The sequence below is a fragment of the Macaca mulatta genome, chromosome 15 (assembly GCF_049350105.2).
Source record: "Macaca mulatta isolate MMU2019108-1 chromosome 15, T2T-MMU8v2.0, whole genome shotgun sequence".
NCBI lineage: Eukaryota > Metazoa > Chordata > Mammalia > Primates > Cercopithecidae > Macaca > Macaca mulatta.
Genome location: NC_133420.1, coordinates 6,136,423 through 6,162,972, shown reverse-complemented (window position 1 = coordinate 6,162,972; position 26,550 = coordinate 6,136,423). Strand labels below are relative to the sequence as shown.

The following is a 26,550-nucleotide window of genomic DNA, read 5'->3' as shown; positions in this document are numbered from 1 at the left end:
GGTCCAGGCAGGAGGAGCAGCAGGAGTTGACGCCGGGAGGCCCTGTGTGTGGCGGGGGAGAGGCCTGTCCAGAGCCAGGCCCTTCCAGGACGGGGGAGCCAAAGCCCGACCCCACCTGGCCCCACCCAGGGTGCGCCCCATCTCGACGCCCATCCCCTTTGACTGACAGTACACTCGGGGAGATGCAGAGGGACACTCAGACATGGCACTCGCCTCCACAAGGGGGGCTAGCTGTCACAAAGCCACGGCCGGGTTGGTCCTGGGCCCCTGGAGACTCTGGCCTGGCCCACCTGGTGCGAGGTGCCGGGGGGTGCAGGCTGACCGGGTCCCTCTGTCCTCAGGAGCCAGACCCAAGAGGACGCAGAGGCTGAGCGCGGAGACCTGGGACCTGCTGAGACTCCCCCTGGAGCGGGTGAGCCAGGGACACACGGGGCCGATGTCAGCACAGCCGCTGCCAGAGCACGGGCACCGGGGTTAATGAGGCAGAGCCACCGCCACCCACCTCAGCCCATCTGCTGGGGGATAAATGTACCCTCCTGCACAGGCCCATCTGCCACCTGCTCACCCATGTCCCTCAGCGTCTGGCCAGCTGCGCCCCAGGCGAGGCGTGGTCCTCACACATTTCAGGCCCCCATGCTCCACCCAGCCGCTATGTCACTGCACCCTCGGGACCCACAGACAGGGACATCCACTCCTGCCTGCTCCCTACCCTCTCGGACTCTGCACCCGAAGTGGGGACAGCTGCTCCAGGTGCAGACACCAGCTGGGGTTCAGCAAACACAGACGGACAGATTCGGGGACTGCCTGGCGTAGGGCCCTGGGCTGACCCTGTGCCTGCCGGCAGTGGGTGCTGTGTGGCCTGGGCTGGCAGCCTGACCTCTCTGAGCCTCTGGTTCCTCTGGTGTGGCCTGTGTTCAGTTGTGGATGGCCGTCAGGGTTCTGCTGTGGGGACAAGGCCCAAGGACGCCCATAGTCACTGTCATTGCCGGTGTAAGCCGGCCAACATTTACGGGGGTCACTGGCCCTCAAGCGCCCCACCCTGCCTCTCCCGGCCCCAGCCAAGGCCCCACAGCCCCAGTCCTCTTCTCCTCCCTGGGGACTGAGTACCTACTGTGCGCGTCCATGAAATGGAGGCGGCCTGGCCTTCCCTTCAGGGTCCTGGGATGGGGACATTGGTTCACAATCGCCCAGGACATGCACAGCCTTACCCCTCCCCAGGAGCAGAATGGAGACAGCCACCACGCAGGGGACTGGCGGGGGCCCAGCAGGGACTCGCTCCCCATCCCCGTGAGGAGCAGGAAGTACCAGGAAGGCCCGGACGCTGAGAGGAGGCCCCGGGAGGGCAGCCACTCCCCGCTGGACAGCGCCGACGTCCGGGTGCATGTGCCGCGCACGGTAGGCGTCTTTGACAGCAGAGCCAGGCTGAGAGGGAGGAGAGCTTGGCAACGGCGCCCCAGCTCCACTGCCAGCCAACGGGCCGGGCCGGGCACTCCGGGGAGGCAGGGGTCCCTCCGTGGTGCACCTGGTGCAGTGCTGTCCTGGGAACCCGGGCAGGGGCTCTGGGCAGGGCTGAGGGTTCAGCATTGTGGTCACACCCGGCCTCAGAGGCCCTGGCCACCGAGGAGCCTCCTGGGCACTCTGGGCTGGGCTCTTCTGCAGGGAAGGCCCCGCCTCTCTTTGGGCCCCAGTTTCCATCTCGTTCACCAGTTGGGGGCTGGCTCTTCCGAGCCTTCAGGTGGCCTCTGTCTCTGACCCCAGCCCCCGCCCTCCTTCGTCGGAACCCTCCAGACCCAGCCGCTAGTCGCAGGAGCGTGTCCCTGAAAGGGACTGGCTGCCTCCACTGTGAGAGCTGGGCTGCACAGATGCCCTGATGGGGTGCCCCTTCCTGAGGCGGCTCTTGGAGGCTCTGGCCAGTGAGGTCAAGCCTGTGTACCCTAGCAGGGCCTCGGAGGGGTGGACGAAGCCATTGTAATCCCTGGGGGAATCCTGGGATCTCTGAAACCTGGCGGGGGTCCCTGAGTAGAGGGGCCTGAGGGGCACCCAAGGGGCAGGTGGGAAGCCCCAAGCCACGCCCATGGTTAGGTCCTGGTGTGGAAGTACCTGCAGCTCCTGCCAGGTCAAGGTGCTGGGGCCTCTCCTTGTCAGTGCAGTGGCCGGGGCAGGACCAATGGTGAGTGGGGTCGTGGAGGGGATGCAGCTGAGTGGCCTTTGCATGGCTGCCGAGCCCCTGGTAAGGGGACAGCAAGGGGCTAGGTCCACCCAGGGTTCCTCCTGGTCAGGGGCTGGGAGGCCCCACCCTGCCCAACCCCACCTGGGCTCAGGGTCATGAGTGGAGCAGAGGGTCACAGCCCAGCAAGCAGCAGCAGTGCAGCCTGGGGGCCGCCTGGGTCCTCAGGCCTAGCCAGGAGCCCCCCCCGCATTGCTGCGGCACACACAGGTGGAGGGAGGGGTGGGGCGGTTGCAATGACTGCCAAGTGTATGGGTGGACGGACGGGGACAGACAGACCGGTGGTCAGACTCGGGGATGGCAAACGGATGGGGGACAGACAGACCGGTGGTCAGACTCGGAGACGGCGGACGGACGGGGGACAGACAGACCGGTGGTCAGACTTGGGGATGACGGGGGACAGGCCGGGCCTGTGCCTGGCAGGTGTCAGCTGTGCCAGGGCCACTCCAGCCACGGGGGAGCTGGTTGGTGTTCAGGGGCATAGATGGGCCGAGTCCAGGTTCAGAGGTCAGTCTGGAGCTCCCCCGTGCAGAACAGCTGGGTCCAAACCACTAGAAACAGTCTGAAACTGTTCCTCCGTGGGTACCCACCTGCAGAGGGGTATGGGTTCCAGGGTGGGATTCGCAGCCCCCCGAGGCTGCCCGAGCCCATCCTGCCCACCTGCAGGGTGCAGCCTCCCCTCCCCTCATTCAGCCTCAGCACTGCCCAACCATCTGGGCTGCTTCCATCAGTCCACTGACGGGAGAGGTGCGGAGGGAAGGGTACCCAGGGAGCACCTGGTCAGGCCTTCCTGGTGGTCCTGGTGATCCCCCAACCTCCCTGGGCCTGGAGGGAGGAGCAGGACTGGGACCCAGACACCTGCTCTGTCCACAGCTGGCTCTGCCCACCACATCTGGGCCGCCAAGGAAGGAGCGGGAGGCTGGCAGCGTGTGTGGGGCAGGCCAGCGTCAGCCGGCCTCAGGGACAGATGGCTTTCTAGAAAGCAGAGCCTCTGAGGGCTTCCGGGCTTCACGTCCCCCCAAAAAACTGCCCTGGGTCTGGGCCAGCAGGGCCAGGGGAAACAGTTCCAAATGTCCAGCTGCCTGGCCCTGCTCCCCTGGCCCCTGCAGCCACCACAGGGCAGGACGCCCGGGACAGCCAAGATCCTGGCACCAGACAAACGGGGTTCACAGGGCCTGTGAGGACGTGGCAGGGCCTCTTGGCTTTTCTGCTGACCTGAACCCCACTGGCCTTCCTGAGGTCAGGACCTCGGGTACCGCCCCGAGTAAGGACCGTCTGCACCCTGGTGGCAGCCTGCATGGGGACTGCAGCAACAGTGGGTGGGGGACATATCCCTGGGCTGTCAGTGGCTGGGTGGCCCCCTTCCCTCTCTGCTGGGGTCCTCAGGGGAGGGCTTTCACCTCTGAGTTGGGGTTCTCCTCTGCAAAGTGCAGCTGATACGGACACTGCGCCGTTGCTGTTGCTGACCAGCCAGCCTCTGCCCCTGCCCACCCTGTGCCCAGACAGTGCAGGGGCCTTTGGGGTGTGAGGCGGTGCATCTGGGTGTGGTCTGGGGGTCCAGAGAACTCATCCTGGGGTGGAGGGTAGGGGGCAGGGCAGGGTTGGCCTCAGAGGCTGGGGACAGTGTGGGTCCAACCAGGAATGAGACAGGGGTAGCAACCAGAGGCTGGAGCTGAGCTGGCCGGGAGGTCCTTGAGCCAGGGCACTGGGGAGCCACCGAGGGCTGTGGGGCAGGAAGGGCCGTCCCGGACAGAGGAATCCAGATGAGGAGGACAGCAACCCTCCCAGCTTCTCTGTGCCTGCCTCCGTAGTCAGGCTGAATAACGAGGTGGTTTTCCCCACCTGGCCCAGCTCTGGAGGGAGGCCCAGGGGCCCGGGTGTCAGCAGGGAAACGGCTCTTCAGCAGGCTGTCCTCCCACACAGCCCTGCAATGTGCCCGCCCACAGGCATGGGGCGGGGAGGCGGGAGGTTCACTGCTGCACTCGCTGGGGGAGGGTTTACGGAGCACGCCTGGGTGTGTGTGCGAGCCCGCGTGGTGGATGTGAGCTTGTGCGTGTGTGTGAGCTCGTGCGTGTGTGTGAGCCCGCGTGGTATGTGTGAGCTCCTGCATGTGTGTGAGTTTGTGTGTGTGTGTGAGCTTGTGCGTGTGTGATCCCGTGTGCGTGTGTGTGAGCCCGTGTGGTGTGTGTGAGCTCCTGCGTGTGTGTGAGCCCGTGTGCGTGTGTGTGAGTTTGTGCGTGTGAGTTTGTGCGTGTGTGTGAGTTTGTGCGTGTGTGTGAGCCCATGTGTGCATGCGCTCAAGTGAGCAGGGGCGGGTGCTGGGAGGGCTGAGCCCTTGCCCAGGGTCCTGTTTAAGCCTCAGGCATCCCAGCCTTGAGGCAGCACTTGGCACTTTGGGCAGGGTGGTGGTGGCCCTGAGCACCTTGTGTCCTGCCTGCGCTCCGTGTGGCCAAGCACCCAGCGTGGGGCTCCCCGCTGCTGTGGAGAGAGCCTGTGAGCCGCGTGAGTCTGGGGTCCCTGGGGTCCTAACAGATGGAGGCTGAGGGAGCACACGGACCTCCGTGAAGCCGGGTGGGGTGGTCTTGGTCCTCCTCAGGAGAAACTGGGCTTGTGCTAAAGCAGGAGAGACTACAGTCAGACTTAAGGAAGAACTCTGAGACCTCCAGGAAGGAGGGAGCCAGGGGTTGGGGCAAGGGAGGGGTTAGAGCAGGGAGGCGGGACCCCGAGTCCCACTGGAGTGGCCTTGGGGCCAAGGGTCTTGCTCCTGAAGGGCTCAAGGGGCCCCAGACTATCCAGAGCCTCTCCCTGTACCAGGCACTAAGCCTCAGTTTTGCACCTGTGGTCTTAGGCCCCTGCCCGCTATGTGAGGGATGCATTAGCCCCGCAATAGGTGGCCCCGGCCTCAGGGAAGGGGAGGGCTGCCCGACATGGGGCAGGGGCTTCGCCATGGTGCCTGGGACATGGCCCCTGAGGGGTCCTGCCTTTCCCAAGAGGGGCCTTGCTCAGTTCACCTGGGCCCTGGGTCACCTGGGGGAGCCCAGCTTGGCCTCCCACAGAGGCCCCCCCACAGCTGTGCCCAAGCCCATCACAGCCTGGGAGCCAGTCCCTTTTGGACCAGGAGGCCACATCCTCCCAGAGAGGCCTGTGTGGCACCCCCACTGGCACTCAGAGATGCTGGCAACCCCAGTGCCACCCTCTGCCTGGACCTGCAACTCCCGGAGCCCTGGCCCAAGTGGATGTGGCCCTCCCTGCAACCTGGGCCAGTTCTCCCCTCCCTCCTGCCTGGGGAATCGGAGGGAGTAGGGGTGTCGCCATAGACCGGAGCCAGGCCGCAGGAGGACAGAGCCCTGCAGGGAGAAGGAGGTGCTAGAACTCCCTCTCCCCAGGTCTGCCCCAGGGACAGGAGGCACTTGAGGCTTCCATGACAGCTGGGGACTGACTTCAGGGGCCAGAGCCAGGGGCCCTCGGCTCAACTCAGGGTTCCGAATCCCAGCTCTTTTTTGCCCCAGTGTGACCTTGGGCAGGTCACGTATGTCTCTGGGCCTCACTCTCCTGTGCCCTGGGCTGGTTCCAGCAGACAACCGGAAGCAGGACGGGAGCCCCGGTCCTGGGCTGTGGGGATCAGGGGTCGGGAATTCCAGTTGTCTGTCAGCTGCCTGTCTCCTGGGCTGTGGGAGTCAGGTATCGGGAATTCTAGGCAGCGTCGGGTACCCAGGAGGTGCCACCTCCGCCAACGTTGCGTTAATTTGTTCAGTTGTGAGCCCAGCACTGTGCAGGCCTGGAAGAGGCCACCAGCCGTGAGATGGACAGGCTGGGGCCAGGCAAGGTGTGCCAGCGCCATTCGGGAGGTGGACGGGGCTTGGAACCATCACAGCCACCCATCAGCCCTGGGGCAGACCAAGGCCTGTGAAGCTGGGTCACGGGGTAGACCTGCTTCAGCTGGGCCCCCTCGGGGGCGCCACAGGAGACCATGCTCTCCAGCCTCCCTTGTTTGGGTGTGTGGACTGAGGCCCAGGGCGGGGTTCATTCCTTCGAGTTCATTCACACAGCAGACACCGGTGAGGGCTGTGTGGGGCATGGACGCAGGGAGCTCGTGGCAGAGCTGACACAGGGTGTGGTGGGCATAGGGACAGGAGGCACGGGAGGCTTCCCGGGATGTCTGGGGAGCGTTCCAGGCCAAGGCTGGCGAGGCTGGCCCAGGGCAGGTGACGGACAGAGGGCTGGACTGGGGTGGCAGCGATGGGAGGAGAGAAGTCGGGGGGAGTCGGCGGGTGGCAAGGGTGGGTGGCACGTCCTGGGGGAGGGGTAGCTGGGTGCTGAGGGTGGGTGGCACGTCTTGGGGGAGGGGTAGCCAGATGCTGAGGGTGGGTGGCACATCCTGGGGGAGGGGTAGCCGGATGCTGAGGGTGGGTGGCACGTCCCGGGGAGGGGTAGCCGGGTACCGAGGGTGGGTGGCACGTCCCGGGGGAGGTAGCTGGGTACTGAGGGTGGGTGACATGTCCTGGGGGAGGGGTAGCTGATAGGGGGCAGGTGAGGGTCCCAGCCTTGGCCAGGGTCTCAGAAGTGTGTGTGGCCTGGGCAAGCAGCCCCCGGTCTCGTGCAGGGGTCTGCGGGGCTAGCTTTGGCTGCAGTGACCCCACTCCCTCCGCAGAGCATCCCAAGGGCCCCGTCTTCAGACGAGGAGTGCTTCTTTGACCTGCTGACCAAGTTCCAGAGCAGCCGCATGGACGACCAGCGCTGTCCCCTGGATGACGGCCAGGCTGGGGCTGCTGAGGCCACGGCCGCCCCCACGCTGGAGGACAGGATCGGTGAGTGCCTCCCTCAGCCGGGCCCTCCCTTGGGCTTGTCTGCAGGGGCCAGGACCAGGGCTCCTGTCCTGCCTCCAGTGAGGAGCTTTTGGGGGACAGACCAGCAGACCAGCTGCAGAGCACCGTCACCAAGGGCGCCCTCCACAGCCCCCACAGAGCAGCATCCCGGGAAGCGTGTCACCAGTCTGCCCTCCGGAACATACTCAGGCCGCACGGGCGGTCTCGGGGAGGGGGGTGGGCAGGGCGTGGGAGACCGGCGTTGTCCTCCTGTCAGCCCCTGGAAGCCCCAGAGGTGGGCGTGGGAGCCACAGCAGAGGGAGCAGCCGAGAGCTGCCTAGGCTGGTCAGCGGAGACTCCCCCGGGAGCCATGGCCTCAGGAGCACAGTGGGCTGAGCTGGGCTCAGAGGTCAGAGCTCACTGTGGCCGCAGCCCGAGCCTCGGGCCTGACCCCGCACTGGGTCCCAGCCCTCGCCCTCTGCACCTCCGCAGCCCAGCCCTCCATGACGGCCTCGCCCCAGACCGAGGAATTCTTCGACCTCATCGCCAGCTCCCAGAGCCGCCGGCTGGACGACCAGCGGGCCAGCGTGGGCAGCCTGCCGGGGCTTCGGATCACCCACAGCAACGCAGGGCACCTCCGAGGCCATGGCGAGCCCCAGGAGCCAGGAGACGACTTCTTCAACATGCTCATCAAGTACCAGGTGGGCTGCGGCCCGGGCAGGCATGGCTCATGGCCCCTTTGCCATCCACTTGTGTGGTGGGAACTTGTGTGTCCTGGGGGGTGAGGTGGGTGCTGGTTCCTCCATCTCAGGTCATGTTTGAGGGACTCCTGGGGGACTCAGCCAGTGTCACCAGATGACAAGGGGTGTCTGAGCCTGAAGCGCCACTTCTGGGAACCCCAGGCTGCTGGGGATACCAGAGACCCCCACAGAAGGCAACCCCAGGACACCCCCAGGCTGTGCCACCCCCCCGCTGTGCAGGAACTCAGGGTGGGGGCTAGGGGGTCATAGGTCCTAGAGCTCATGGCCTCAGGGATTCCCCACCAGCCCTCCACACCTGGCAGGGAAAACACAGGCCAGATAGCATCCCCAGAGTGGGGAGGGCAGGGGGATCCAGGGCTGCCAGCCGGCTGGCGGGACAAAAACAGGGACCATCCAGGAACCACACAGTGGATGGCAGGGGCGGAGGGTCCAGCCCCAGAGGGCAGAGCCAAGGCTGGGGCTCCAGCCTGGCAGCCACACTGGGAATGCCCTCCTCACCTGTGTGGGGGTGAGCCAGGTAGGGTGGCCGGAGCGGGGACTGTTGAGCCAACAGTTGTCCCAACTGGGACCTCAAACTCTGGGGGTCTCACCATCCCTGTGGGGTGCAGCCACTGCTGGGAAGGGGTTCAGGGTCCCTAGACTTGGAAACAAGCTGGCGGTGGAGGCTACTTGGCCCACTATGCACCAAGCCAGCGAGTTTCCAGGTCTGCCGTCCTCCCTACAGCGGAGAAGAAACCGCGGCCTGGGGCCAGGCATCCGACCAGCCGCCTCCAAACCAGCCCCACCCAAGAGGCCCAGAGTCCCCCGTCCACATGCATGCCTGTGCCAGCTCCCGTCCCTCCTGCTCCAGGCCCTTCAGAGAAGCCCAGATGCCCCCTTGGCCCCCTGGCCTGCACGCTGGAGCAGGCGAGGCCCACGGGGTCGGCCACCTGACCCAAGGGGGAGCCCTGGGGAGCGCCACAGTTCGGGCTCTGCAAGCTGAGACCTCAGGCCTGCCAGCGTCAGACCTGGCAGAGGGACGGCCACGCATGCCTGTCCCTGGGGATCAGCAGATCTGGGGAGCAGGCGTCCAATGCCAACCTAGCCACTGTCTCCTGGCCCTGGCGCACCCATGCCCAGTGGGAATCGTTGGACCTGCTTTTCCTGGATGGGCCTGCCGTGGGCTCCTGGGGGGTGGGGGCGGGGCCACCAGAAGACTGTGCGCAGGGCCCGGGCTCCCAGCACAAGCCCCCAGAGCGAGGGAGGCCCCAGAACCAATTCCTTGGGTAGACATGGGGAAGCCCACGAGCAGTGCACGCCGGCCCTCCGGAACCGCCCCTGTTGACCAGCACCCGGACCACTGGACCTGGGGAGGGTGAGGCCGCCAACCGCACTGTGTCCACTCAGTCCTCCAGGATCGATGACCAGCGCTGCCCGCCGCCCGACGTGCTGCCCCGGGGCCCTACCATGCCGGACGAGGACTTCTTCAGCCTCATCCAGAGGGTGCAGGCCAAGCGCATGGACGAGCAGCGGGTGGACCTCGCCGGGGGCCCGGAGCAGGGAACAGGCGGCCCACCCGAGCCCCAGCAGCAGTGCCAGCCTGGTGCGAGCTAAGGCCCTGTGCCCACCGCCAGGCCCGCCCTGCCCCCGCTCCTAGACGCTGGGCTCACAGTCACAGCCACGTCCTCCCGAGGCCATCGCTGAGGACAGGCACTGGGCACGCAGCCCCACGGCCTCCCCGACCCAGAGCAGCAGGCTCAGGCCGAGCTGCCCGCGGCGGGAGGGCGTTCTTCATCCCGGGCTGGCCCCCCATGGCCCTGGACTTGCTCCCTCCTGCCCCGCCGCAGGCCGGATGGGGTCTCGGCATGTCGGCCCCGACCCGGTGCTGTCAGACTCCCGCACCCTCTCCCCCAAGCCCTTCTCGTTCTGTCCTGCCCTGCCAAATGTGAAACCTGCTGTCTCCCCTACTCTCCCGAAAGGTGTCTCTGAGCCTCTTCTCGGGGCCACCAAGGACAGGGCCACGTTCTTTCCCCCCAGAGCTGGTCTTGAGACGGCCACGTGGCAGGCTTCGTCCCCTCCAGCTTCGTCCCGGGGCAGGGCTCCCTCCAAGCCTATCTCCCCACTCCTGCCCGGGCCGGAGGAGGTCTGCAACCACAGAAGGCCCCCCAGACCAGGCCGCAGGGGCAGCTCTGAGGTGCCTCCCCGCTGCAGGGGCCTTGATAGGAGCTGGCCTGTCTGTAAAGCAGAGGGAATGGCTGGGCATGAACTTTAACACTCCAAACCCCAAGCCAGGAAAAAGGGCAGGGCCTGGTCCTGGGGACGCTTGGGCACAGTGGTCAGTCAGGGCGGGAGACGGCACCAGGTTCTGTGACCCTCACCCGAGGTGGGGGGTCAGTGGAAGCTGGGGAGGCTTCACTCAGCTCAACCCTGCAGAACCCCCGATATGAGAACCCCCCTCCTCCCACCAGCTGGGGGAGATGACATCACTGCTGTCTCCCCATGGGGAGGGGCTCACAGGGCACTGAGTTCAGGATCCTGAGACTGGCAGGACCTGTTGGAGCCTGAGATGGGCCTGAGGTTGCCTGCTCCTGTCCAGACCCAGCCGTGGCATCTCCCGGGGGCCTCACCATGGCCCCACAGCCCCCAGGGCTGGCAGTTCCATCTAGGAGGGAGCCCGCTCTCAGGCTGGGATGGAGAGGCAGTCCTGGGCCCGGCGAGGTGAGCTGCCTCTGGAGGGGCAGGGCCGCACCCCAGGGCAGGGACAGGTGCCCGGACACAGGGTCTCCAGGACGTAGCGCCCCCCCTGCATACTTGAATGTATGTGCGTATTTATTGCTCACATGTGTGTGCCATGTTGTCAGTGGGTCCTTTCCAACCCAAGAGGTACATTTGTTTTTCTGTTTTTTCCTGAAAAATAAAGTCGGCCAAGTGAGTGTGGTCCGTATGGCCTTAGTCCCGGGGGTGACCCAGGTAAGAGGCTGCACCGTGCGTGCAGAGTGTCCACAGATACCCACGGTCTGGGCCCTCTGAGACCTCAGAAAGATGGAGTTCCCACTGCATTTAACCACAGGGGAGCCGGGGCACAGAGGGGTGAAGTGGCTGCCTGCTGTCACCACTGACTCCTGCACCGCTACCTCCTCACGCTGCCAGCCCCTAGGGAAACAGAGCATGCTCTGAGCTGACACTCGAGTGGCCGAGGCCAGCCCCCGAAGCAGCAACCCCCAGGTCAGCCCCACGGCCCCTTGAGGACCCAGCCTGCTGCCATTCACCCTGCAGCCAGTGGGGGGAGGTCCTTTCCTGGAGTCTGATCCGGCTGGGCTCGGGGTCTGGACACTGAGCCACAGTACAGGAGCTGGGGGCAGATCGGCAGTTTTGGGGCTTGTCTGGGCGCTGCTTGTGGTGGGCAGCACCCCCACGGGGCCCCTGTCGGGGGACACACAGCTGCGCCGGGCAATTCGGCTGCCCCTCGCCACAGCCCATCTGCCCACGTTGGCAGCCACAGCCTCTGTGCTGGTTGACTCCGTTGCCGCCTCCACCTCAGAAGGGGCCTTGGGAACCAGAATCAATGTGTACTCCAGGTCCGGGGTCCCGGCCGGCTTGCGGGTGGCGGTACATGCACACAGGGTCCAAGTAACCGTGCAGGGCCTGGGACGGATCACAGCCAGGGAGGTGCAGCAGTGCCCCCCACGCCGATGGCTGACGCATGGGACAGCCTCCGAAGGTGCGGCTGAGGAGTCCTCTTAGAGAGGCACACGGTGGTGAGGGATGCCCAGGCCAGCAGCCGTCCCCAGGAGGCAGGGATGTCCTGGAGGCAGGGGGGGCAGAGTGCTGGGAGATCAGGATGGCAAAGCCCCTTGCAGAAACCTGGCTGTGGCAGTGAGGCTGGGGGGAGGGAAGGGCGGAGGAAGACAGGGTCCAGGGGGACCTCAGGCAGAAGCTGGTGGGATGTGTCGGGCACGCTGGGGGTGGCCATAGGTCTTCTCTACTCTAGGAACGTGCCAGCCTTGGGAAGGGTGTCCCTCCAGGGCCAACCTGGGCCCAGAGGTGCTGGCACCAGAGAAAAAAGACACGGTAACATCCACAACCCAACTACTGGCCTCCATCTCCCCAACTGTAAGAGGAGGGATTGGCCCGAGCAACTCTCCTCGCTCGAATCCTGCACTTCCAGGTCCGACGGCTCCCTGGACCTCCCCACGTGCTGGTCCAGGCCCTCTGGAGGCAGTGAGGCACCCAAGCCAAGCCCAGCCCACTGGCCTCTGCACTTCCAGGCCCCCAAGAGACCCCCAGTCAGTGCCTCCATGGAGAAGCAGGCCTGGGTGCGGGTGGCTCAGCGAGAGGAGGACAGTTTCCACAAATGGCACAGAAGGTTCTGGGTGGGAATAATAGAGGGTTGTTGGCTGAGAGGACGGGTAATCGAGTCAAAGCCCACACCACAAGCGCGCTGGGAACAATGCCACCAGGTCGCGGCCTCCCACGGGCCGGATGTGAGCTGGCAGTCCCGGCCGGGTCCTGCTGGCAGGGGCTGCACTGGGTCCCTGTCGTGCTCAGTTCTGCCTCCACCTCCCACCTCGCCCCATTCTCTTTCCTGCCAGAGTGTGGTGGGTGATTAATGCTGAAGGTCACACTGCCCAGAACGCTTCTGCAAATAAACAGGCTCCTGCGTGTGCTCGCTTTCATCAGCACAGGAGCATCCTGTGCACAAACAAGGCTGGGAGACAAACCCCACGTGCCTCGGAGGGCCCGGGGCATCCAGAGCGCCATCCACCAAGGGGAGGAGGCCCAGATGGCTCCCCCGGGAAGGGCCTGGAGCTCCCGACACGTGGCCACACCATAGCTGCTCGTCCTGCCTGGGCCAGCAAGCAGCCCGGTTTGCTCAGTGTCACCGACAGCCAGCGGCCGAGGGCCAGGGCTCAGGTCTGCACTGGCTCACGGAAGGGAGGCCGCCAGAGCTGGCCAGCGGGATGGCAAGGGGCTTGCAGAGGAAGGCTGAGGCTCACAGGGGTGGTGACCTGCTCAAAGTCACGCAGTGACAAACAAGAGGGGCTCTGACTCCACATCCAGCCCCCTTTCCAGGAGACTGTGGCCCCTGTGGGCAAGTCCAAGGCGACTCCGTGTAGGAGGAACTGGTGAGGCGAGAGGTCCTGCGGCTCCAGTGTCCCACCCAGCAGCACCAGGGATTCAGAGCAGTCATTCTAACTCCAGAAAAAGAAATGCCACCAGGGCCACCGGCCCCAGCATCCGGAAGTAATGTCTGTTTATTGATAGAAAACAGGCCATGTCCAGAGAGGCCCAGGGCCAAAACATCCTTCTGGAAGGCAGAAGTCCCACAGTGCTGGGGAGCACAGGGGTCAGCTCGGCTCCGTCTTGCCACGGCCGGGGGGACCCTCATCCTCACCTGCTTCTGGAGCAGCAGTAGATGTGGGGGTCCCTGCAGCCTCTAGAACAAACTCCAGGGCCCCCTCGCCCACCACACGGTGCACCTGCTCGCCTCTGGCCGCCAGGATCTCTTCGATATTTCTGGGAGGCAGGGAGGCAACAAGGTTCTTCAGGGCCCCTGCTCACCCTGCACTTCAGTCCCCTCAGGGTGCCCCATGGCCAGGCCAGAGCTGCAAGCACCAGGACCAGCACTCCTGTGGCATCAGGCCACGTGGGCACTTCAGATGCTGGCCTGTGTGCCCTCACCAACCCTGTCTCTCTGCCAGTATGTGCCACCTCAGGAACCCAGTCCTGCTCCTGCCCCCTATGCGCCAGAGGGAAGAGTCTGCAGCCCCAGGTCGGATGGGAGGACAGCCCCAGCTCCAAGGCCCAGGTACCACCAAGTGCCCAGCATGCTGGTCTCAGACCTGCTGTCACTGTTACTGTCCTGCTCAGGACCTCCCGGCCAGGCAAAGCCCGGACCAGGTTCCCAACACCACCTCCACTGCTCTCCCAGCGGCCAGAGCCCAGGCCACACCGCCTGGCCCACACTCCACACTTTGCCGTGGGCCAGCCACTCCGAGACGGCAGAGGGCAAAAAAGTACCACGCCAGAGAGACAAGACTGGCAGTGAGGGCAGAGGGCAGGTAGAGGCAGGGAGGCAGGGCCACAGGGCTGGCAAGATTTAGCAAATGAAAACACAACCCCTACTTCCGGCATACTTAAACTAAACAGCTATCTGGGGGTTATAGGAAATTCTAATTTAACTGTGTATCTTGTATTGATAAGGTGGCTGGATTGCCGAGGTGAGATCTATAGACCTCCACACTAGGGCACGGTTCCCCCAGGGAGGCCAGGGTTCTGGGTGGACTCCTGGCCCAGCCCTGGGGTACAGGCCTCACCTCTTCCCATTCAGGTCCGAGAACCAACCCAGGTTGTCCGCGATGATGTGGTGGTTCTGGCAGCCGGGGCAGGTCACAATGACCACGCCTTGGTGATAGGCCAGCTTGGAGATGCGCTTGGAGGACCTAGTCCCGCAGACCTGTCTGGGACAGGGCAGCTGGTGAGGCTGTGAGCGCCGCCACGCCCCTCCCGGGAAGGCCCCGCCCCCGAAACGGCTCCACTCCTCCTCATGGTCCGCCTCCCCTCCTTCCCAGAAGGCCCTACACCCACCTCGCCCCAAGTTGTGGCTCCACCCCTTCCTCTGACTTGACCCCGCCCCCTGCAGGAAGGCCCTGGCGGGCCGCCTCTCCCCGCAGGCTGTGTAGCGCCAGGTGCGGGTCTGTCCCCGATTCCGTGCCGCCGCGTGCCCACCTTGCAGGTGTAGACGAGCTGGTAGTGCGCAGCCTCCACGCGCCCCAGAGCCGCCGCGGGCCCCGGCTCGGAGCTTGAGCGCCGCCAGCCCCAGGCCCAGGCGCGCCGCCTCCCCGCGACCTCTGGACGGGCCCCGCGGCCCCACAGCCGCCTCACGCAGGGCCCTCGGGGCTGCACGCGGCTCAGCAGCCTCGGCGCGCCGCCCAGCACCGCCCGCAGCATCCCGCTCGCCAGCTCCGTCAGCCCCGCCCTGCCGCCATCTTGGAAGTGGGCACCAGGCGGAAGCGGCCTTCCTGGGCTTCCGTCCTCCGGGTTGGGGTCGCGCTGCGCTCTGCCGCCCCCTGGCGGCCTGATGGGGCCCTGCGTCCACGTGCAGCTCGCTGCCGGAGGACACCGAGGCCCCGCAGCGAGGAGGGACGGCCGCGGGGCTGCGCGCGAGTGTCCGAGCGGGAATGCGGGTCACCCGTGCTGTTTATTTATTTAAGCTGCCGTGTTTTCTCACACTTCTACAATGAATGCATGTATTGTGTGTTACATGGTGAAATAGAACAGACCCTGACGTTACACAGATGGCGTGTGCATGGGGGTGGCGAGCACCCGCATGGCCTCCTCAAGCTGAGTGCCGCTTAACAAACAGCCCCCAACGCCAGGCTGCCCGGCTCAGCCTTTCAGGGCACCAGATTCCTCCTTCCAGGCTAAGCCAGCGACGGCTCGGGGGAAGTCTGCGCCCCAGGGCGTCGGCACCCCCAGGTGGCGGGAGGCCGGGCCAGTGGGTGTGCCCTGGACGGGGCCTGCGCTGCTGCGGCTAGGAGCCCTCAGTGTCCGTGTTGTCGCTGCCGGTGGTCTCCTGGTCCGCCTCCCCCTGCCGCCAGCCTTTCTGCATCTTCCTAAGGGCGCGCTTCCTGCGAAGACACAGGTGTCTCAAGCGCAGACCCGGCTGCAGCTCCCCAGCCCGTTTTGGAGAAGCCTGGGGGCCGCCCGCCTACCTGCGGTAGTTCTCGAAACTCTCCTTAAGGCGCCGCCGCTCCTTCTCAGGCGGCTCCCCGCTGCTCAGGCCTGCGTCCTGGAGAAGGGGAAAGGCTTGGGCTCCGGCCGGCTCCCCTGAGGGCACCCTCCCTTCTCTCTCGCACCCCCACTGGCCCCGGTAACTGCAGACTGGTGGGGAGGCGGGGAGCTCAGACAGCCTCAGCTCAGCGCCAAGCTCGCCGCGCTTGGGACCTGCCTGTACCCGGGGAGTGAGCCGATGTGGGTAGCCTGCATTTCAGATGCCAAGACACAGGCAGGAGGCCAAGCCACGCTCCGGCCTGGGCTCCTGGCCATTGTTTCTACAACAAAGCCCGAGGTAGTCCTTGCTCTCAGGACTCCTGTGTTCACCTACTCAGGGTTGACTCCGCATCCACTGTAAAGTCCCCCAAGAAACCAGGACCAGGCACGTCCACCTCCAAGCCCCCCGAAGCTGCTGCAGTACCCAAGAAAACAGGGGGATCCACTTCGCGCCCCAGACAACCGCACCCCAAGCACTGAGGGCAGAGACCTTGTGGTCACCCCTCAGCGTCGTCGGGGCCACTGCAGGGGGTGCCTAGGGCGAGGAGCCACCCTCCCTGGGATCGGCCACCGTGAGGCCCACAGCTGGGGGGACCCCACCCTGAGGAAGCCTTACATGGGGGGTCCGTGAAAGCTGTTCCTGGTGCAGAGCTGCAAAGGGCTGTTCCGGGCTCCCCGCACCGGCCAGGCATCCTGGAAAGGAGAGTCGTGCCTGTGGGGACTGCCCACCTGCAGGGCCACGTACAGCAAGGGTGCCCCACCCCTCCCCGGCATTGCGGACACCTTGTGGGCCTGGTGGGATCCCCACATGGGTCCAGTGTAGACTCTGCCTTCTGTAGAGGAGACTGAGGCCTTATGGCCTCCCTTGCCCATTCATTGCTCCAGGATGCCGCCAGATGCCAGCCCAGGCCCAACGCTCCTGCCAGTGACCATCCCTCCCCGAGGCTGGCTGCCCCCCAGGCAGGAAGGCCTCCCAGACCTCAGGGGAGCTTAAACCCTGGCCTGAGCAGCACTGTCCCCCATCACTCCAAAGCATCTGTGGGCATGGCGGCCCTGGGGAGAGAGTTGGAAACAGCTACAGTGGCGGGGGCAGGGGTACTGCACAATTGGGAGAGAACCTTCAGGTGGCTAGACCCCCTCAGAACCCGCCAGGACCTGGGCAGACCAAGGGTCAGGACCCTTGGGCAGAAACCATGCATGTCCAGTCTCAGCCCCGCTGTGGGGAAGGCCAGGCCAGGGCTGTCCTGGCCATTGGCAACCCCTCCTTAGAGCCAGCCCCTCCCCTGCTCACCCTCGGACCTTCATGCCTGCCCCCACTCCTGCCACAGCCACCCAGGGAGATGGTGGCAGTGCCTGAGCTGGACTCCTGGGTCTGCTCGCCTCTGTGCCTACATGGGGGCTTGGCGTCCCCAAGTTGAAGTGTTCTGGGCTGCGGCCAAAGGTGCTGGTCTTCACTTCCCCATCTGCGGCTCCTCCTTCCCCTTCCGCCTCTGCTTGGAGGCCACAGCCTGGTGCTCGGGAAGCTCGTCCAACTCCCACGCAGCCTCCCAGGGTCCCTCTGCTGGGTCCTCCCCGACTCCCACCTGACACCACCTTCAGAGCAAACACCTACCTCATCACCACTATCCGCTCCTGGGCACTCGGGGGCTGCTCCCAGCCAGCCACTCCAGTTCTTCCCCCAGAGAGGCACAGGGGGCCTGCCCTGCCCGCTAGAAGCCCCCACCACTGCCTTACCCCCACTGCACCGGGACACAGCAGGCCCTTGGCCACCCCTGCATTCGGCCCTGTCCCTCAAGCCACGTGGGGCCCCGTCTTGCCCCACTTTCTAGCTTTGTACCCCTGGGCATTTGCTCATCACCACCTCCCTCTGCTCATCTCTGCACCCCGGGGGGCTGCCCAGAGGGGCCCCACACTCTCAGGACAGTGGGCCTGCTCACCTCTGCACCCCGGGGGGCTGCCCAGAGGGGCCCCACACTCTCCACCCCAGGGGACACTTGTCCCACCAGCTGGGCCCCGGGTTCCACTGGGCTCTGTAGTTTGTTCTCTGGGTGACCTTGGCCATTTTACTTATCCCCAGCCCTAGTTTCCGTCTGTGGGGTGGGGGTTGTGGGGGCTGAGACAGGCATTGCGGCACAGGCTGCCTGTGCTGAAGATGGGCCTCGCTTGGGGCAGCCGGGAGGCCTCCAGGTGCACTGCCGTCCCCACCTTACCTTTGTCCGAGAGCTGGGTGTCCTCCAGGTCCTGGGGGAGCGAGAGCTTCCGAAGAGAGGCAAGATGTCCCGTTAGGTCACCCCGCCAAGGACTGGACCCGGCCACACTGCCCACCCCAGCCCTTGGCCCTCAGCTGGGTGCGGCCGTTGCCATCACCCCCTGCACAGAGCTTTTCAGAGACTCAGGTGCTCAGCAGACGGATGTGGGGGAGGCCAGCCAGGAAGGTCCCGCCATGAGGATGCAGGAGCTGGGCACTGTCCATGCCTTGCCTTACCCCTTGAGCTGTCGGAGGCCTTAGTATTTGGCCACCTGCTCTTCCTCCACCGAGCCCAGCCCACTGAGCAGGGCCACGTGACGGGCAGTGTGGGGCTGTGCCTGGTGGCGGCTCAGCCAGGACCCCAGGTGAAGGAAGGCCAGCCTCGTGCCGGCTGGGGTCTCACTCACCTCCTGGGAGCTCCTGGGTGAGCCATCCTCCAGGTCGGAGCTCTGTGGTCATAGAAAACGGGGTGGGTGGGCTGTGGGGGCAGAGGGCTCCCCAGGCACAGGGTGGGCAGGGCACAGAGCGGGATCCTCCAGGGAGCCCTGGGCATGCCCTTAGCCACGCCAGGCCCCCTCCATGCCCAGAGCAACGTGCTAGGCTGCCTGATGGCCAGGCCCAGCACCCACCCTGGCCCTGCAGCCCCATTTCCTGCTGGGGCCCTGAGCTGCTCCTGTGCCCTCACCCCACTGCGAGGGGGGGTTCGGTTAGGTGGGGGCCCGTCACAGAGGAGGGTTGGGTCAGGAAGGCCCATGTTCCCCCGGCCCTGCGTCCCACCCGCTGGCTCCCGTCCCTGCCCCAGGCCCCAGGCCCACCAGCACGAGCGTCTCCAGCTGCTGCCGCCTGAGCCTGCCCTCCACGGCCAGTAGCTGCGCCTCACGCTGGAACACCTGCAGCTGCAGCTCATCTGCCTTCTCACCCAGCTCCCGCACCTGCTTGCGCAGTGCGTCCTTCTCCTGCAGGCCCCGGGCATGCTGCAGGTGCAGCTCCTCCCGTGTGGCGATGGCCTGATGGGACAGTGCAAGGCCGACCCTCAGTGAGGCCCCCAAGCTCGCCCTGGGCCCTCGGCCTGGCTGCCCAGCTCCGAGCAGAGGCCCCGGAGGACGTCAAGCCGCTGGGTGTGGAGGCTGGCCACAGCCCCTCCCTTTATGTGCTCTGTGAACATGAAGTCAGCATCTGAGGGACTGTAAAGGTGACAGTTGTCCCTGCTGCCCTTCTGTCTCCTCCCAAGCCTGCACCCCCGGTGGACACAGCGTGTGCTGTGCACCGGCCCCCCCAACACACACACACGTGCACATTTGATAAATTTTGGATGTGGCTTGATATGGGGACCCTGACTGTCCATGGCTAAAACTCCTTCATGAGCGCAGCACTCTTCACCACCCCTGTCCCCACTGCAGATGCTGAGGTAGGTACAGGAGCGAACGTGCAAACATGACGGCGTGACCACCCCTGCAGCCAAGGCTGGGAGGCCCTCACCTAACCCCTGCCACTGGACTGGAGCAACGGCTGGCAGCTTCCCTAATCCCTGGCCAACCTGCTCCCGCACAGCCCCGTGGGAGCCCTCGCCCTGGGAGCCACACCAACCCCCATGGGGGCACGACTGGATCTGCCCTTTTTTCCCCATCTTGGGGTGGGCCAGGCGCGAGTGAGGCTGTGGTGGGGCCGCGCAGGAGTTCTGAGCCTGTGCTGCTCTCATGGTGGCCAGGGCTTGCTTTATGGCCCCAGGGGTCTCGTTTTAAGGCTCCTGATGTGGACAAACTGCCATCCAGAATTTCGCCGAAGAAGCAGTGGTGTCCATTGGAGACAACCTCCAGGATGGGACTCGGGACGGGGCATAGGAAGCAGACACAGCCCTGCCCCGTGACGCTCTATCCGGCTCACAGCATGTAGCACTCGAGGCCTTGCAGGCCTCACTCCGGTGGCCCAGGCTGGAGTGCAGTAGCGCAATGGTGACTTGCTGTAGCCTCAGCCTCCTAAATAGCTGGGACCACAGGCATGTACCACCACGCCAATTTTTTTTTTTTTTTTTGAGTTGGAGTCTTGCTCTGTCACCCAGGCTAGAGTGCAGTAGTGTGATCTCAGCTCACTGCAACCTCTGCCTCCTGGGTTCAAGCGATTCTCCTGCCTCAGCCTCCTGAGTAGCTGGGACTACAGGTGCCCGCCGCTACACCCGGCTAATTTTTATATTCTTAGTAGAGACGGGGTTTCACCATACTGGCCAGGCTGGTCTTGATCTCGTGACCTCAAGTGTTCCACCTGCCTCGCCCTTCTAGAGTGCTGGGATTACAGGCATGAGCCACCATGCCCGGCCAATTTTTGTATTTTTTATGGAGTTGGGATCTCACCATGTTGCCCAGGCTGCTCTGGAACTCCTGGGCTCAAGTGATCTGCCCGCCTCAGCCTCCCAAAGTGCTGGGATTACAGGCAAGAGCCACTGCGTCCAGCCAAGTTTTTTTTCAAGATTAAAAAAAGCTACTGGTGCCGGGCGCGGTGGCTCAAGCCTGTAATCCCAGCACTTTGGGAGGCCGAGATGGGTGGATCACGAGGTCAGGAGATTGAGACCATCCTGGCTAACCCGGTGAAATCCCGTCTCTACTAAAAAATACAAAAAACTAGCCGGGCGAGGTGGCGGGCGCCTGTAGTCCCAGCAAAAGTAGTCCCAGCTACTCGGGAGGCTGAGGCAGGAGAATGGCGGGAACCCGGGAGGCAGAGCTTACAGTGAGCTGAGATCCGGCCACTGCACTCCAGTCTGGGTGACAGAGCGAGACTCCGTCTCAAAAAAAAAAAAAAAAAAAGCTACTGGTAAAACAAGACAGAATGTTTTCATAAAATCAAAAAGATATATAGATAGATAAGTGATAGATAATAGATAGATGATAGGTGGATGGATGATAGATGATTGATTGATAGATGATTGATTGATAGATGGATGATAGATGATAGAATGATAGATAGATGATAGATGATTGATAGATAAATAGATAGATGATAGATAGATGGATGGATGGATAGATGGATGACAGGTAAAAGTCTGTAAGGTGGAGCCAGAAGGTGGAACACGGTTTTCCCTGAGAGCAGGCTGGGGCGGGGAAGTATTGACTTCATCACTGTTTACTTTTTTTTAATGTTAAATATTACTTCTGTCATTTAAAAAGCAGGCCAGGTGTGGCAGCTCAGCCTGCAACTCCAGCGCTCTGGGAGGCTGGGGCCGGAGGACTGCTTGAGGCCAGTAGTTTGAGGCCACCCTGGGTGACACAGCAAGACCCCATCTCAAAAACAAATAGCAAAGATTAAAAACTCCGTGACAACTGCCCTCAAGGGGTGTGGCCCTGTGCACCCACCCGTGAGTGGGGTGCTTTGCCCGCCCCGTGAGGTGCCCACCTGGTCCCGTTCAATGGCAACCTCCTCCATCTGCAGCAGGATGGCCTCAATGCGGTCCTTGTACATCTTGGAGTCTTTACGCAGGGCCAGGCACTGCAGCTCGAACATCTCCTTCTCCTCCATGCACTGCAAGGGGCAGCAGCTCAGCCCCCACAGGCCTGAGGCCCCCCATTCTGGCCCGTGGGGTGTACTCGGGGAAGGGGCTCAGGAGCATGTGGTCAGGCCAGTTGGGATGTGGGGGGAGGCCATAGGAGTCCCCAGGCCCCACCTTCCAGGCACGGAGTGGGCGGAGCTCAGCCCACCCAGCGTGGCTTGGCCCCCAGGAGCTGCGTCGCCCTGCCTGCCCTCCTACCCGGAGGCGTCGGGCCTCGCCCTGGCGGAGGTCCTTGCGCAGGGAGAAGATGGTGTTGGCCTGCTCCTGGTGGTCCCGCAGTGCCTGCCGCCAGTCCTCTTCCAGTACCTGGATGTAGGGGCTGCTCCTGTCCAGCTTCCCCTCCTGAAGGGGGCAAAAGGCAATGGCCTGGCTGGGAAGGCCCCGGCTGTCCTGCCCGGGCTGCACCCGCCCTGCCTGCGGCCCCACCTGGACGGAGGCCTCCAGCTCCTGCACCCGGGCCTGGAGCAGGGCCTTCTGCTGCTGCAGCTCCCACAGCAGCTCCTGGCTGGGCCTCTGCTCCATGGCGTGCCTCAGCTTCAGCGTGTGCTTGCGCTCCACCTTGCAGTCGTCCTCGGCCTTCATGAGGCTGTGCTTGAGCCGGTCAATCTGCGGAAGGTCCGGTGAGCCCGGCTGTCCCCTCCAGGCGGTGACAACGGACCCACGGGGCCACCCCCGACGGCCCCAGCCTGCAGACCCCACCAGGCCAGGCAAGGGGGGCCTGGTTCCCCGGGGGCAGTGGGCGCACCTCCAGCTGCAGGTCACGGTTCCGCATGAGCGCGGCACCCTTCTCCTCGCTCTGGCGTGCCAGGCGCATGGCCAGGTCGTAGTTCTCCTCCTTGCAGCGCTTGAGCTCACGGCTGCTGGCCTCGCACTCCTCCTTGAGCCTCTGCACCCGCTCCTGGTGCTTGCGTAGCAGGCTGTCCTTCACCCGCAGCTCCTTGATGAAGTCATCCTTGGAGCTCAGCAGCGCGGTCAGGTCCTGCACCTTCTTCTGCAGCTTCATGACCTCGGTCATCAGCAGCTGAGTCAGGCCTGACTCCCCGGACGCGTCTGTGGGCCGCGCCAGCGTTAGACGGTGCCTGTGTTCCCCGGTGGCCCAGCTCTATCACGCCCTGCGCTGTGGCAGGAGCTCAGGGCTCCTAGGGATGGGGGCTGGGCAGAGGACCCAGCACCACTGCCCGCCCCCACCACCGCCTTCCCCGTCACTCACCGATGATCATGGAGAAGACACGGGCCGGCTCCTTGCCCGTGACCTTCTTGTACAGCTGTGGGTAATAGAGTTCCAGGCTCTCGAGGAAGGCCACGTAGCCCTTGTGGCCGGTCCGCTGCAGGATGTCCAAGAGCACGCCTGCGGGCCAGAGGGGCCTAACTGGGGGCGGGGCACAGGCGAGGCAGAGGGCTGGGGTGGGTGGGCCCGGGGGCAGGGACAGGTGGAGGCTGGGATGCAGATGAGGTGTGCTGTGGTTTGGGTCGTGGATGAGGCACCCTGTGGGTCTTGGTACTAGGCTGGGGACAAAGTGCTGTCCACCCATCCCTTGGCTGTCTCAGGAGCCCCCGCTGTGGTGGGAGTCCCACTGCCCCTCTTGGCAGCACCGAGCTGGCAGGAGAGGCTGGGGGATAGGGTGGCCATGTGCCAGGGTTGAGGTTGGGCCTCACTGGGAGGCCAGGGGCAAAGCCAGGCGGGGCTCTCCTGGGGTCGAGGGTCAGGGTGGCAGAGCGTGCAGCCACCTCCAAGCGGGCTCCTTGGTTGGGTTTGGGACCTGGGGCCTGCGGGGCAGCACTGACCCACTTTCCGTTTGCGGATGACCAAGTTGGGGTCACTGAGCACCTGCTCCTCATCGTCGGGGTTCAGGACCTTGCACTGCCGCAGGTAGGGCGTGATGCGCGAGGGGTCGATGACCGACGTGAGCATCACCCGGAAGCCCTCCAGGACGCTCCAGCACTCATCATCGTTCTCGTAGTCCGACATGGCCTCGCAGGCAGGCTGGGGGGTGTGGGGCAGCCGCTGAGAGTGACGCCGGCTCCTGCCCCCACCCAGGCCCGGCTCCCGCTCCTTCTCAGACGCTGGGCCAGGGCTCTCGTCAGGGCTGTCGAGGGGGTCAGCCCAGGGGCATCCAGGAGAGGTACCCAGCTCCATGTCCCATCCCCATGCTGGATCCCCCAGGGAGGCGGCAGAGACACAGTGACCCGCTCCCCGCCAGACCAGCCGAGGGCCCCTCCACAGCCTTTCCCAGCCCCTGCTCCTGCCCCTTGGCCATCCGTGTCACCCAGATATGCAGCGGGGGAGACACAGATGGGGTCTGAGAGAGGAACTGCCTCCACGGCATGACTCGCCTCTGGCCTCCGCCTCCTGGACACTCCCACCACGCCCTGGAGCCTACAGGGGCAGCCACCTCCATGGGTGGAGGAGCTGTGGGCACCTGCCTGGCACTACGGCCAGCCCAAGCTGGGTGAGAGCAGGTTGGCCAATGACCCTCCCACTAGGGCAGCAGCTGGGGGAGCCGGTTCTGGCGGAACTTCCCCATTTCCCTGACCGACGCCTGCTCACATCCCGCGCTGTGCCCTCCCTCCTCCATGGCCGGCTGTTGATGATGCAAGAGTGGCCACCCAGCCCTGCCCCAGCTGCCAGGGTCGCTGCACTGGCCGGGAAGAGCTGCCCACAGGAGCGTGCCTCTGTCACTCCCCGCCGGCCCCGCAAGCTGGGAGGGGCTGTCGGTGTTGCCCTTGGCTGGCCAGGAGTGCTGCTGTGCTGTTTTCTCCAGGTTCTTAGGTGACGGGCACCCGTCAATCTCTGGACTCTTCTCCTGCCCCCGATGAGGCCCGACCCCCATCCCACTGGCTGAAACAAGAGAACTACCCATGTTGGGACCAGCCCAGCCACTGCTGTCCCTTTCTGCCAGCACGGTGGAAGCCTCAGCCGCTGAAAGCCACTCCCTCTGGGACTGGGGCAAGGCTGGGAACAGCCACATGGTCCTGCCTCCCACGCAGGTCCCCGGTCCTCAGCCTCCAGCCCCACTGGGAAATGCTGGTTTCCTGCCTAAAGGAGCTGGGTCACTACTCCTGGAGACACTTGGTCTTTTGAAGTGTTTGGTCTTGGTCTTTTGAAGAATTTCTCAACTTCCCACTGTACTTTGTCACCCCATTCAGGACAGTTTTGACAGACAAGGGGCTGAATAGAAACACCGGCCACACAGCGGACAGTCCTGGGAACACTGGGCCCCTTTCCTGCCTCCCCAGCCTGAAATGCAGGGTCCCACCTGCCACCGTAATGCCACTGAAATGAACATGTCTCCGCCCAGTGGCCATGAAAGGGATGGGGCAGCGCGGCGGAGGCTGCCTGGCTGCCTGTGGGAAGCCTCATGCTGCTCTGCGGGGATCAGCGCCAGGATTCTGAACGAAGCCGGCGCCGACCTTCTTGGTCACTTTTCAGAAAAGTACCAGACCCACCCACCTGAGGGTCTTCCAAGGAGCCACCTGCACGGCAGACGCACCAGGAGCCTGGGACGCGGAGCCTCGGGGAGATGCTGCCTGGGGCTGCAGGGAGGGAGGAGCGTGCCGGACGCCTGTGCACTTCCTGATGGCTTAACTCCACAGTCCCGCCAGTCCTCCCACAGGGGGACAGTCCCTGGTGGCCTGCCTTCTGATTCGTGCAGCCCAGGAGGCCCCGAGAGGCAGACGGAAGTGGAAGTCCTCTGCCCTCCACAGGAAAACTGCTCTCAGCCCTCCCAGCCTGGCCGGGGGCCAGGGGTCCTGAGAATGCCCCAGAGGCCCAGCCCGGGCACCTGGCAAGTAGAAGAGACAGCAGAGACCCCCAGGAGGCTGGACGAGGCCAGACCGCACCCAGCCGCTTTGACCTGGTCATAGGTTTCTGGAGGCTTCTTCAGGAGGGCATGCTCTGCCCTGTGCGGACACCCTTGCCCTCGCCGGCATCTCAGGACAGCGGGGCAGGGCATGTGCAGGGGGCACACAGCCACACAGCATGCCCAGCACACGCCTTGGTCATGAAAGGGCTGCAGCCCACCTTATGGAGCCCAGGAGGCCACTGCAGCCTGCCAGGGGCCATGGCACCGGCCACCACCCAGCTGCACACGGGGGAGAAGCGTCCCTTTCAGAAGTGTCGCTCGGTATCATTATCCTTGTCACGAGGCATCCTTGCTCTTCTCCAGGATGCACGTGAGGACTGAGGCCACTCCCAGGGTCCCCCAAACCAGCTTCAGAAGCACCGGTGATGGCAGGGCACAGCCCGCCCCCCATCCACAGACAACGGGCAGCAGGGTCTGCCCTGAACTATGCACTTCAGCGTGGGGCTGCTGGAGCCTCATCCCTGCAGGCTGGGGAGCCCCCAGGCCCCGCCTCACCGGTAAAGCTGGTCGAACCGAGTTGCCACCCAACAGCTTCGAGAAGGGGGCTGCCAGGCTGGAAGGCCAGGAAGCTGGTGCGGAGCTCGCCTAACCGTTCCCAGCCCCCGGCCCTCAGGCCTGACATCACGCAGTGAGGAGTGGAGTTAGGGGTCCTCTGGGGCTCTTGGGAATGCCACACTCCAGGCTGGGCCCCTCACCAGCAGCATGAGCGAGTGTGCAGGCAGGAACGCCGTCCTGGGCCCTGCTGGGGAGTGGGCCCGAGCTGGCACCAGGCCCTCATGACCCAGTGATTCCCCAGCTTGTAAAACGAGGGACCCCAGTGATTTCCCTGTGGTGTCCGTCCTTAGGAATTAACACACATACCATGTTCTCTAACCATGTCGGAAGCTAAAAATCAGTAACAGGTATCTGGAAAATCCCTAAATATTTGGAAATTAAATAATATACCACTAAATAACCCACAGGTCAGAGTGGCCACCAGGAGACTAGGCACCAGTTGCTAGAGAACCAGGCACAGCAACACATGCTCAGGAGCGCGGCCGGCCATGGGACCGTCCTGTCTGCCGGGTGCCGAGGGCTGAGGCCCCACGGTGCTTCCAGTGAGGGAGTGAAACCCAGAGAGCAAAGGGCCTGGGGGCGCTGCTGCCACAGAGACGAAGGAAAGGGAGTGAGGGGACAGACGGAGAAGATGGGGGCTGGTCTTATGCCAAGAAAGGCCCACGCAAAAGGACAGTGAAAGTTGTGGGGGCTGCCATCGTGTCTGGGTAGCCAGGTCACCTGTTCCAGGGAACCCCCTGGGTCAGCTGGGGCGGTGCGAGGGCTGGCAGCCATCTGGGGAGGGTGCCGGCTCAGCATGAA

General features: G+C 64.4%; 3 protein-coding genes across 16 annotated transcripts in view; 1 reads left to right on the top strand and 2 right to left on the bottom strand.

The window, feature by feature from the left end:
• The window catches only part of GPSM1 (G protein signaling modulator 1), a 45,044-nt gene extending 34,340 nt beyond the window's left edge, over positions 1–10,704 (top strand). For 3 of the 7 annotated variants that reach the window (XM_028834351.2, XM_077965355.1, XM_015116321.3), the window contains 5 exons: positions 342–412; positions 1,219–1,395; positions 6,879–7,035; positions 7,525–7,733; positions 9,180–9,534. In XM_028834351.2, coding sequence (XP_028690184.2) covers positions 342–412; positions 1,219–1,395; positions 6,879–7,035; positions 7,525–7,733; positions 9,180–9,386 — 821 coding nt within the window. In that variant the 3' untranslated portion in view covers positions 9,387–9,534. 7 annotated transcript variants of the gene reach the window in all.
• DNLZ (DNL-type zinc finger) lies at positions 10,584–14,773 on the bottom strand. 2 transcript variants are annotated; one of them, XM_028834402.2, is made up of 4 exons: positions 14,502–14,773; positions 14,090–14,229; positions 13,168–13,289; positions 10,584–10,925 (listed from the first exon to the last, which is right to left on the bottom strand). In XM_028834402.2, exons 1-4 carry the CDS (start codon positions 14,721–14,723, stop codon positions 10,903–10,905), a joined length of 507 nt encoding a protein of 168 aa, XP_028690235.2. In that variant the 5' UTR covers positions 14,724–14,773; the 3' UTR covers positions 10,584–10,902.
• Positions 14,774–14,954: 181 nt separating this feature from the next.
• On the bottom strand, positions 14,955–25,280 carry CARD9 (caspase recruitment domain family member 9). 7 transcript variants are annotated; one of them, XM_001095549.5, is made up of 13 exons: positions 24,783–25,266; positions 23,117–23,315; positions 22,542–22,679; positions 22,077–22,381; positions 21,758–21,937; positions 21,530–21,673; positions 21,178–21,303; positions 18,609–18,800; positions 18,201–18,242; positions 17,756–17,801; positions 16,162–16,238; positions 15,488–15,564; positions 14,955–15,403 (listed from the first exon to the last, which is right to left on the bottom strand). In XM_001095549.5, the coding sequence occupies exons 1-13, from the start codon at positions 25,191–25,193 to the stop codon at positions 15,307–15,309; spliced, it is 2,034 nt and encodes a 677-aa protein (XP_001095549.4). In that variant the 5' UTR covers positions 25,194–25,266; the 3' UTR covers positions 14,955–15,306. The 7 variants fall into 7 exon arrangements, with proteins under 7 accessions (XP_001095549.4, XP_077823249.1, XP_077823251.1 ...); XM_077967123.1 differs by having other exon boundaries at positions 24,823–24,938; XM_077967125.1 differs by lacking the exon at positions 24,783–25,266 and adding an exon at positions 24,189–24,270.
• Positions 25,281–26,550: the final 1,270 nt, after the last annotated feature.